This window comes from Cavia porcellus, unplaced genomic scaffold (assembly GCF_034190915.1).
Source record: "Cavia porcellus strain 051 isolate PalLab524CR breed Dunkin Hartley unplaced genomic scaffold, mCavPor4.1 scaffold_11, whole genome shotgun sequence".
NCBI lineage: Eukaryota > Metazoa > Chordata > Mammalia > Rodentia > Caviidae > Cavia > Cavia porcellus.
Window position 1 is genome coordinate 44,211,225 of NW_026947494.1, and position 10,957 is coordinate 44,222,181.

At 53.2% G+C, this 10,957-nt stretch overlaps 1 protein-coding gene across 1 annotated transcript; it reads left to right on the forward strand.

The window, feature by feature from the left end:
* Nucleotides 1-222: 222 nt before the first annotated feature.
* On the forward strand, nt 223-6,141 carry LOC101788408 (putative POM121-like protein 1). Its single transcript, XM_063257869.1, has 2 exons — nt 223-1,246; nt 5,284-6,141. Exons 1-2 carry the CDS (start codon nt 310-312, stop codon nt 5,460-5,462), a joined length of 1,116 nt encoding a protein of 371 aa, XP_063113939.1. The 5' UTR covers nt 223-309; the 3' UTR covers nt 5,463-6,141.
* Nucleotides 6,142-10,957: the final 4,816 nt, after the last annotated feature.

Sequence of the window (10,957 nt, forward strand, 5' to 3'; positions counted from 1 at the left end):
GGGGAGCAGTGCGGCGGGGCTAGCTTTGCCCCGCAGCCCTGCTCCCTGCCCGCGGGGGCAGGAACTTGCCCCAAGGGCCCACCTTTGTGGGCCCCTCTCTGCACCTGCCCAGAGCCCTGGGTGGGCGCATCCTGCTTAGCCAGTGTGCCCGCGGATCCAGTCCTGACGTCTGGCATCAGGCATCAGGCATCCCGGGCTTGACCTCAGTGCTCTGGGCAAGAGTGCCCGGAGCACTGTTCCCCTACCTGCAGGCCCTTTTGGCCCTTGAGGCCCTTGAGGCCCTTGCGGCCCTTGCGGCCCTTGGGGCCCATGGGCCAACAGGTAGGCTCTCTTCTGGGGAAGCCAGTGCTTCCCGCAGAGGATTTTCAGACACGCCACAGCAGCAGCCTTAGGTCCTCCCGCAGGGACTGCTTGGGCATTTGGCTCTTGAAGCAGGAGGCTCAGCAGAGGAGGGCCGCCCAGGAGGCTGCGAGGCCCCCGTCCGCCTTCAGGCCCGTGGTAGGCCGGCGAGGCCAGGTGCCTTATGTCCCCAGGCCTGGGCCTCTGAGCACAGACCACCGCAGGCAGAGCGCCAGAGCTCCAGCTGCCCCCTCCCCCCAGCCCTCCTGTGTGAGCTCCACCAAGCGAGATGCCATCAGCAGCTCCTACAGCTCCACCGGGGGGCTGCCTGGACAGCGCAGGAGGGCTGCAGCCCCCTCGCACATCAGGCCGCCCCCGGGCTCCACCAAAGATCTGAAGGCGGCCAGGCAGGACAGCCTCCAGCAACCGTGTTCGGCCCCCCAAGTTCCCCTCAAGACCGGGAACGAGGTGGTGGCAGACACACCATCCAGACACGAAGAAACCAGAAAGGACCACGAGCTGACACCAGAGGGTGCTGGCCTAGGAAGAAGAAAGATCCCTCTCCTGAGGCGTCGCCAAGGGCCACCCTTCAGGCTGCCACCACCTCCAGAACTAAGCTATAAGATCACCGCGGAGCACATAGATCAGGAGAAGGAGGCAGCATTCCAACTTCTGAATGCCAGGCTGATGGGTAAGTTGCAGACCCTAGACATCAGCAGCACCACACAGCCTGTCTGCCCTCTTCCCCTGCCTGCCCCAGGTACTGCTCCTGAACCCTTGATCTCTGCGGGGGAGAGTAACCACAGAAAGCAGCAGGACTCCACCCTCACCAGTAGCCCTCAGCCTTCCTGCTCTGCTTCCCAGCCTCTGCCAGGCACTGATCCACCCATCATCCCTGCAGGGAAAGGTAAGAACAGAAAGAGGGCCCTAAGAATAGAAAGGGCCCCTAAGATCTTTGATGCCACAGAGCCTTCCTGCTCTTCTCCCCTGGCTGTCCCAGGGACAGCGCCTCCACACACCATTCCAACAGGGAAGGGTAAGAAGAAAAGGGAGAAGGCCCCTGAGGTCTTTGACCACACACAGCTTTTCTGCTCTGCTCCCCTGGCTACTCCAGGGACAGCTCCTCCAGACACCATTCCAACAGGGAAGGTTATGACAGGTAAGAAGAAAAGGGAGAAGGCCCCTGAGGTCTTTGACCCCACACAGCTTTTCTGCTCTGCTCCCCTGGCTACTCCAGGGACAGCTCCTCCAGACACCATTCCAACAGGGAAGGTTATGACAGGTAAGAAGAAAAGGGAGAAGGCCCCTGAGGTCTTTGACCCCACACAGCTTTTCTGCTCTGCTCCCCTGGCTACTCCAGGGACAGCTCCTCCAGACACCATTCCAACAGGGAAGGTTATGACAGGTAAGAAGAAAAGGGAGAAGGCCCCTGAGGTCTTTGACCCCACACAGCTTTTCTGCTCTGCTCCCCTGGCTGCCCCAGGGACAGCTCCTCCAGACACCATTCCAACAGGGAAGAGAAAGAACAAAAGGGAGAAGGCCCCTGAGGTCTTTGACCCCACACAGCTTTTCTGCTCTGCTCCCCTGGCTGCCCCAGGGACAGCTCCTCCAGACACCATTCCAACAGGGAAGAGAAAGAACAAAAGGGAGAAGGCCCCTGAGGTCTTTGACCACACACAGCTTTTCTGCTCTGCTCCCCTGGCTGCCCCAGGGACAGCTCCTCCAGACACCATTCCAACACGGAAGAGTATGAACCAAAGGGAGAAGGCCCCTGAGGTCTTTGACCCCACACAGCTTTCCTGCTCTGCTCCCCTGGCTGCCCCAGGGACTGCTCCTCCAGACACTATTCCAACACGGAAGAGTAAGAAACAAAGGGAGAAGGCCCCTGAGGTCTTGGACCCCACACAACTTTCCTGCTCTGCTCCCCTGGCTGCCCCAGGGACTGCTCCTCCAGACACCATTCCAACAGGGAAGGGTAAGAACAAAAGGGAGAAGGCCCCTGAGGTCTTTGACCCCACAGAGCCTTCCTGCTCTGCTCCCCTGGCTGCCCCAGGGACTGATGTTCCACACACCAATCCAGTGGGGAAGGTTAAGATCAAAAGGGACAAGTCCCCTGAGGTCTTTGACCTCTCAGGGCTTTTCTCCTGTGCTCCTCTGGCTTCCTCAGAGACTGATCTTCCAGACACCAATCCAGTGGGGAAGGTTAAGAACAAAAGGGACAAGTCCCCCGAGGTCTTTGACCTCTCAGGGCTTTTCTCTCTTGCTCCCCTGGCTGCCCCAGGGACTGCTCCTCTAGACACCATTCCAGCAGGGAAAGGTAAGAACAGAAAGAAGGCCCCCAAAGAGAAGACAAGCAGGGAGCCTTTAGGCTCTGCTCCCCTGGCTGCCCCAGGGACTGCTCCTCCAGACACCATTCCAGCAGGGAAAGGTAAGAACAGAAAGAAGGCCCCCAAAGATAACAAATGCATGGAGCCTTTGGGCTCTGCTCCCATGGCTGCCCCAGGGACTGGACCTCCATCCACTGTGCCTGCAGGGAAGAGTAAGAACAGAAGGGAGAAGCCCTTCCTGGGCTCTGGGAAGACACTGACATCTCCAGCCACAGCTACAGCCTCTGCTGTACACACAGACACTAACAGAATAGAGCTTCCAATGGACATCACACCTCCACCTGATCCTCTCCTTTCTGGGCCTCTGGCCCCTGACACCAGTGGCAGCTCCCTCCTCTCTGCACAGCCAACTGTGACACTGCCCCTTGGCAGCACAGCCATAGCCATGGGCTCCGGTCCCCAGTCAGGAACTGACACTGGTGTAGAACATATGGATACGACACCCCCACCTGATCCTCTTCCCCGGGGTACACGCGCTGGCACCAATGGGAGCTCCTTCCCATCTGCACAGATGACTGTGGCACCATCCAGTGGCAGCACAGCCACAGGCACATCCTCTGCTCCCCAGTCAGGGGCTGACACCGGTGTAGAACCTATGGATACCACACCCCCACCTGATCCTCTTTCCCAGGGGGCTCCCGCTCACACCAGTGGGAACTCCTTCCCATCTACACAGATGACTGTAGCACCGCCCAGTGGCAGTACAGCTATAGCCATGGGATCTGGTCCCCAGGTGGTGCCCAGCTTTGGGCCGACCTCTGCATATGTGACAGCCCCACACAATTCTCTTCTTCCGGCGCCTCCCCCTGGCACCAGTGGGAACTCCTTTCCATCTACACAGATGACTGTGGCACTGCCCAGTGGCAGTACAGTCATAGCCATGGGCTCTGGTCCCCAGGTGGTGCACAGCTTTGGGCCGTCCTATATATACGTCACACCCCCACACAATGCTCCTCCTCCGGGGCCTCCCACTGGCACCAGTGGGAACTCCTTCCCATCTACACAGATGACTGTGGCACCGCCCAGTGGCAGTACAGCCATAGCCATGGGATCTGGTCCCCAGGTGGTGCCCAGCTTTGGGCCGACCTCTACATATGTGACAGCCCCACACAATTCTCTTCTTCCGGTGCCTCCCAATGGCACCAGTGGGAACTCCTTTCCATCTGCACAGATGACTGTGGCACCGCCCAGTGGCAGTACAGTCATAGCCATGGGCTCTGGTCCCCAGGTGATGCCTAGCTTTGGGCCGTCCTCCATATACGTCATACCTCCACACAATGCTCCTCTTCCGGGGCCTCCCACTAACACCAGTGGGAACTCCTTCCCATCTACACAGATGACTGTGGCACCGCCCAGTGGCAGTACAGCTATAGCCATGGGCTCTGGTCCCCAGGTGGTGCCCAGCTTTGGGCCGTCCTCTATATACGTCACACCCCCACACAATGCTCCTCCTCCGGGGCCTCCCACTGGCACCAGTGGGAACTCCTTCCCATCTACACAGATTAGTGTGGCACCACCCAGTGGCAGTACAGCTATAGCCATGGGCTCTGGGCCCCAGATGGGGCACAGCTTTGGGGCAACACCTATATATATCACACCCCCACACAATTCTCTTATTCCTGGGCCTCCCACTGGCACCAATGTGAACTACTTCCCCTCTGCACAGGTGACTGTGGCACCACCCAGTGGCAGCACAGCCACAGGCACATCCTCTGCTCCCCAGACAGGGACTGACACCGGAGTAGAACCTATGGATACCACACCTCCAGCTGATCCTCTTCCCCAGGGGGCTCCTGCTGGCACCAGTGGGAACTCCTTTCCATCTGTACAGATGTCTATGGCACCACCCAGGGGCAGCACAGCCACAGGCACATCCTCTGCTCCGCAGACAGGGACTGACACTGGTGTAGAACCAATGGATACCACACCTCCACCTGATCCTCTTCCCCAGGGTGCACCCACTGGCACCAGTGGGAACTCCTTTTCATCTGCACAGATGACTATGGCACCACCGAGTGGCAGTACAGCCACAGGCACATCCTCTGCTCCCCAGTCAGGGACTGACACTGGTGTAGAGCCTATGGATACCACACCTCCACCTGATCTTCTTTCCCAGGGGGCTCCGGCTGGCACCAGTGGGAACTCCTTCCCATCTGTGCAGATGACTGTGGCACCGCCCAGTGGCAGCATAGCCATAGCCATGGGCTCTGGTCCCCAGGTGTGGCCCACCTTTGGGCCGACCTCCGCATATGTGGCAGCCCCACACAATTCTCTTTTTCCGGCGCCTCCCCCTGGCACCAGTGGGATCTCCTTCCCATCTGCACAGCTGAATGTGGCACGGACCAGGGGCAGCAAGAGGGCAGCCTCTTCCTGGCTAGGACAGAGCTTGAGCGTTGGTGCGCCCCCACATAAACGGCGCTCTTAGTGTTCCTCTAGCACCCTGCCCACCCTGGGGGCCGCTGATGTGCAGCAGCACAGAGCAGCCACCTCTACCCATGGTCTCCGTTTCTGGGCCTGGCAGCTCCAGCTCTAGGCCTGGCCCCACCTCCTGTTTCAGGTCAGCCAGCCTCCTGTAGCCCAGCACAGGCAGCCTTTGGGGATCCTGTCTCACAAACACGACCTCAGGCATCTTGGACAGCTCCCAGGCAGCTTCTAATGTCACCCAGGCTCTTTTCCCTTCTGGAACTTCAATCGCAGCTGCCTCTGCCACAGCCACCTACATGCCCAGTGCTCTGACCCAAGTCTGGAACAGCAGATGGCCTTTCTCCAAGGTAAAGCTCAGCCCTTATCCAAGGTAAAGCCTGGCTAGAGCTCAGGCTTAGTGATGGTGACAGCTTCCGGTTCAACAAGGGGCCAAGCCAAGGGAAGCTATGGGTGCACCCAGAACTTATAGCCACAGTTAGGGTACTGAGCATGTCTTCAATGTGAGGAGACAGGGCCTTGGGGAACCCAGGGATGTGAGAAGCAAGGCTGCCTCAAACCACCCACCCAAGCCGGCCTCTAACCTTGGCCTTCCTGCTTCTCAAGGGGGCAAAGTTAGGAGGAAGCTGGCCTTCAAGGCCTCTGCACACAATGCTGCTCAGTGAGCCACCAAATCAATACCACAAAAACTCGTGAGTCCATATCGATATAATTAAAATTATTGAATAAATTGACAAAGTAGGGAAAAGAGATGTAAATATAAACAAGCTATGTACAAATATCTAAGTTTCCTCCAAATGCTAATGCCCAGACAAACCAGCACTGGCTGTCTCCATCCTCACCAGGGAAGGGCAGCTACTAGGATCCAGCCACCTCTGACTATGTGATTCAGCCCAGGGAACACTCCTCACCTCTGAGGCACAAGCCAAGAAAGCACAGTCTAGTGGTACAAGGGAACACGAAGACTTTCCTCTGCAGTGTAGACTTGCCAAGTACAAAGTCATGCCTGGGCTCCTGGGCTCCTGGGCTCCTGGGCTCCTGGGCTCCTGGGCTGTCATTGTCAGCGTCAGTGATGGTAGGAGCCCAGGAGCCCAGGAGCCCAGGAGCCCAGGAGCCCAGGAGCCCAGGAGCCCAGGAGCCCAGGAGCCCAGGAGCCCAGGAGCCCAGGAGCCCAGGAGCCCAGGAGCCCAGGAGCCCAGGAGCCCAGGAGCCCAGGAGCCCAGGAGCCCAGGAGCCCAGGAGCCCAGGAGCCCAGGAGCCCAGGAGCCCAGGAGCCCAGGAGCCCAGGAGCCCAGGAGCCCAGGAGCCCAGGAGCCCAGGAGCCCAGGAGCCCAGGAGCCCAGGAGCCCAGGAGCCCAGGAGCCCAGGAGCCCAGGAGCCCAGGAGCCCAGGAGCCCAGGAGCCCAGGAGCCCAGGAGCCCAGGAGCCCAGGAGCCCAGGAGCCCAGGAGCCCAGGAGCCCAGGAGCCCAGGAGCCCAGGAGCCCAGGAGCCCAGGAGCCCAGGAGCCCAGGAGCCCAGGAGCCCAGGAGCCCAGGAGCCCAGGAGCCCAGGAGCCCAGGAGCCCAGGAGCCCAGGAGCCCAGGAGCCCAGGAGCCCAGGAGCCCAGGAGCCCAGGAGCCCAGGAGCCCAGGAGCCCAGGAGCCCAGGAGCCCAGGAGCCCAGGAGCCCAGGAGCCCAGGAGCCCAGGAGCCCAGGAGCCCAGGAGCCCAGGAGCCCAGGAGCCCAGGAGCCCAGGAGCCCAGGAGCCCAGGAGCCCAGGAGCCCAGGAGCCCAGGAGCCCAGGAGCCCAGGAGCCCAGGAGCCCAGGAGCCCAGGAGCCCAGGAGCCCAGGAGCCCAGGAGCCCAGGAGCCCAGGAGCCCAGGAGCCCAGGAGCCCAGGAGCCCAGGAGCCCAGGAGCCCAGGAGCCCAGGAGCCCAGCCTTTCTAGGTGTGTTACTTAGTTTTAGCAGAGTTCTTTTGTTTTCTTCTTGTTCCTTTGCTAGAAACATCTCCTGTCATTCCACCTGCCTAGAGAAGATACTTCCTGTCAAGTCAAAGCTTTCCAACACTGTGGAACTTCTGGGTACTGCACCCCAGGTTCATCCCCTGTGGTCAGAGTAGCTACTTTGTATGACTTGGGATTTTCACAATATCCTGATCATGACCTCATATATGGGACTTAGGGAATGTTTCATGTAAAATTGGGACAAAAGCCCTGTGTTAGGGCTCCTGAATGGTGCACAGTAGATATCTCTGAGGTCTAACCACTTTAGAGTTTTATTCCAGTTTTTTTTATTGCTCTGCTTGCTGCTTAATATATTTATGACTGAATTTTTGGGATTGAATTCTCCTACTAGAATTGTTCAATGGTGTGTTCTTCAGTATTTTCTGTCCTTCCACTTTCCACTTATTCCTAGTTTAGACTCTAAAGTGCACAGTGACAGCATAGAGTTGGATCCTACTTTGTTACCATTCTTCAGTGTCTGACTTGGACTTTCATATTTTATTCCATTGATTTTTATTTACTGTGACCTTTGTTTCTCACATCTTATGTCTTTATTAGTTTTGTTCATTTCCTCCATTATTGTCCCTGTCTTTGTTTTTTTTGTTTTTGTTTTTGTTTTGTTTTGTTTTGTGGTCTATCACTTTGGTTCCCTTCTCAATTCCTTTTCTGTTTAGTTTTAGAAATGTGTATTTGGTTACCCTATTAAGTTTTTTCTAATATAGCAAATGTGTAGGATACTGATGATGTTATACAGAAATGATATCCACTGGCTCAGTTTGCAAGCTTCCGGTCCAGGATTCATTACACTGTTGTTCTTACTGCTTTGGCCCCTGGAAAACAGCACAGCATGGTGGGCCTACGTGGCAGAGAGAAACCACCCCACACATGGAAAGAAGTCAAAATCTGTCACTAGGCCACACCTCTTCAAGGTTTACCCCTCCCCCTGGCACGGCCCTGGGGGTGACCTTTAGCCTTTAGCACGCCGGCCTTTAGCCTGCCAAGTTTAACAGTGAAGGTGAAGGTGCCAGTGAAATCTGAACTCTATTATAACAAGGTAGTTTAAATTAATACAAAGTAAGGTCTGATGTTTGGCATAGAGAATTTGAATATAAGCGTTCTGTTTTGGTTGCCAGCTAGGAGACAAATGCGATGGCCTGCTTGTGTGGTGTATCTTTGCAACATGTGAGCAAGGAATGGGCATGCACTGGACAGGAGAAGGGCAGGCCCAGCCTGTGGTGGAAGCATCAGTAACTGAGGTGCCCACAGGACACGCAGTGACCTGTCGTGAGCAGAGGCGGGAGCTCAGGCTGAGCACTGTGTTACCTCGTGGTCTTCTTAGCTTGAGAGTTGAGGTTAGTGGCACAGACACTTCAGGACAGCCTCTTCCCTTCCCTGTCTCATCCGAGGGGATGGGGCCTAAAAGTACCCTAAGTCTACACAAGGGTAACTGCTAACCCTGGCAGCCAGGCTCTGCAACTCCTGCAAAACATGATTTGGTTGATAAGCCTGCTCTTTCCTCAGGAGGACCAGCGAAAAGATCTTAAAGAATGAAAGCACAGGTGCCGCTCAGGTCCTGGACAGGTTGGAAGCAAAATACAGATACCTTTAAAAGAAGTAATGTGTGTTTTTGATACATAATGATTGCGTCCATCATGGGTCGATGGTACCTGTGCGGGACACATCTTGATTCTCTTTGCCTCCCTGCTCCTCTCGCCTTCCCCTCTCTGCGTTTATTGGCCCTCTTCTCATTTGCAAAGGTCTCTATTCCTGTTTCCTGTCTTGTATCTTTTGTTTTGCTCTTTAATTGATGTATACTTTGGGTTTCTTTCTTCTTCAGGGACGTGTCTATTCCTGTCAGTTGCCCAGATTTGATCTTTGATTTTGGGAGATCTAATTTCTTTCTTGGTTTACATATACCAGATATGGGTCATCTATTGGAAACATAGGTGACAGAATATTTTTGCCATCCTGTAGGCTATCTCAGCACTCTGTTGGTTGTTTGTTTGGGTGTGAAGAAGCTTTTTAATTTGATGTGATCCCATTTGTGAATTCTTGATGTTATTTCTCATGTCATTAGGTTCTGTTCAACAAGTCCTTGCCTACAACCCTGACCTCAAGAGTTGTACATATTTTGTCCTCCAGCATGTTAAGTGATTCTGCTTTAATATTTATGTACCTGATGTGTTTTGATTATAGTTTAGTGCCTAGTGACATACACAAGTCTATGCTCAATGTTCTGCACATGGACAGCCAGTTTTCCTAGAATCATTTGCTAAAGACTCTGTCTTCCTCCAGAATGTTTTTGGCCCCTTTGTCAAACATCAGATGGCTGAAGGTGTCTGGAGTTGTTTTTTATTTTTGTTTGTGTGTGTTTGTTTTTTTTGAGACAGGCTCTCACTATGCAGTTCAGCCTGGCCTTGACCTGACTATGTAGGCCAGGCTGGCCTCGAAGTTGTGGGGATCCTCCTGCTTCCTGAGTGCCAAGGCCCTCTGGGGTCATTTCTACATTTTTTATTCTGTTCCAATGATTCACAGATCTGTTCTAATGCCACTACCATGCTCTTTCTATCCATGTAGCTTTGTAATATACCTTGAAATCTGGCATGCTGAGGTCTCTTGCTTTGGTCTTTGTTGCCCAGGATTTTCTATTCTAGGTGTCTTCTGATTCCACATGACTTTGAGGTTTGTTTTTTCTAGTGCTGTGAGGAGTTCTGTTGGTATTTTCATCAAGGTTGCATTAAATGGGTGTATGTACGGCCATTTTGATGACATCACCCCTGCTTACCCAGGAGTGGGATATCTGTCCATTTCCTGGTGTCCCCTTCGATGCCTTTTGTTCAGAGTACTATTCTTTTCACTGTAGATATCTTTCATTTCCTTGGTTAGGTCAGTCTTAAGTATTTAGGTTTTCTTTATGTTATTGTGAATACAGGATTATTTTCCTAATTCATTTCTGAATTGGTTCATTACCGGTCTACAAGAACACTACTGACTTTTTATATTTTCCTGCTATATTTTGACTTTACTTGGAGACTTTTGGTGGGACTTTTCCTCATTGTTGCTCTCTATTTAGTATGATTCTGGCTGTTGGCTTGTCCTCATGGCTTTTATCAGATTGAGATAATGTCCTGTTATAGCTATTTTCTTCAGCATTTTTAATATAAATGGGTGGATTTTGCCAAAGGTTTTTCTGCATCTACTGAGATGATTGTGTGATGTTTTTCCTGATATCTCTTTATGTAGTGTATTACATTTATTGATTTGCATAGGTCAAAACATGCTTCTATCCGTGGGATGCAAACTTGATTAAGGTATGTGATCATTTGGATAATTACACACCATGTTTCCTGGATCTTTCTGAGGAATTTTGTATCTATATTCATAAAGAGATTGGCCTGTAGTTTTCATTTTGTAGTTGCTGTGTGGAGGTTTATCTTGTTTTGTATCAGAATAATGTCAGCTTCTAGGAATGAATGTTTAAAAATTTTTTAGAAATTTAAAGATGGTAAAATAAAACAGAACAAAGCAGATCAGAAGAAAACAATCTAAGTGGCACAGATTTCAAAGCAAAGCAACAGGACATCACCAGTGGGCTACCATAATGTCTGTAGCTTTCTTCTAAATAGTTTTCTATATTTCACACACGATGAATTCATACAAAATGAAATAGTATAAAACGGATCCCAACATAATAATGAAGGCCTTCTAGGCCTTCAAACCAGACAATAGGAAAATCAACAATGGCTGCCATAATGTCTCTTGTTCTCTTCAAAATAGCTGTCATACCGTCATGTATGTTGAAGTTAAATAGTACAAAATGGACTA

What these genes read in the sequence shown, in the direction of transcription:
- LOC101788408 (XM_063257869.1), top strand. Translation starts at nt 310, where the DNA reads ATGGGCCAACAGGTAGGCTCTCTTCTGGGGAAGCCAGTGCTTCCCGCA. An exon ending in CATCATCCCTGCAGGGAAAG is followed by an intron (nt 1,247 to 5,283) that starts GTAAGAACAGAA and finishes CTCCTGTTTCAG; the next exon opens with GTCAGCCAGCCTCCTGTAGC.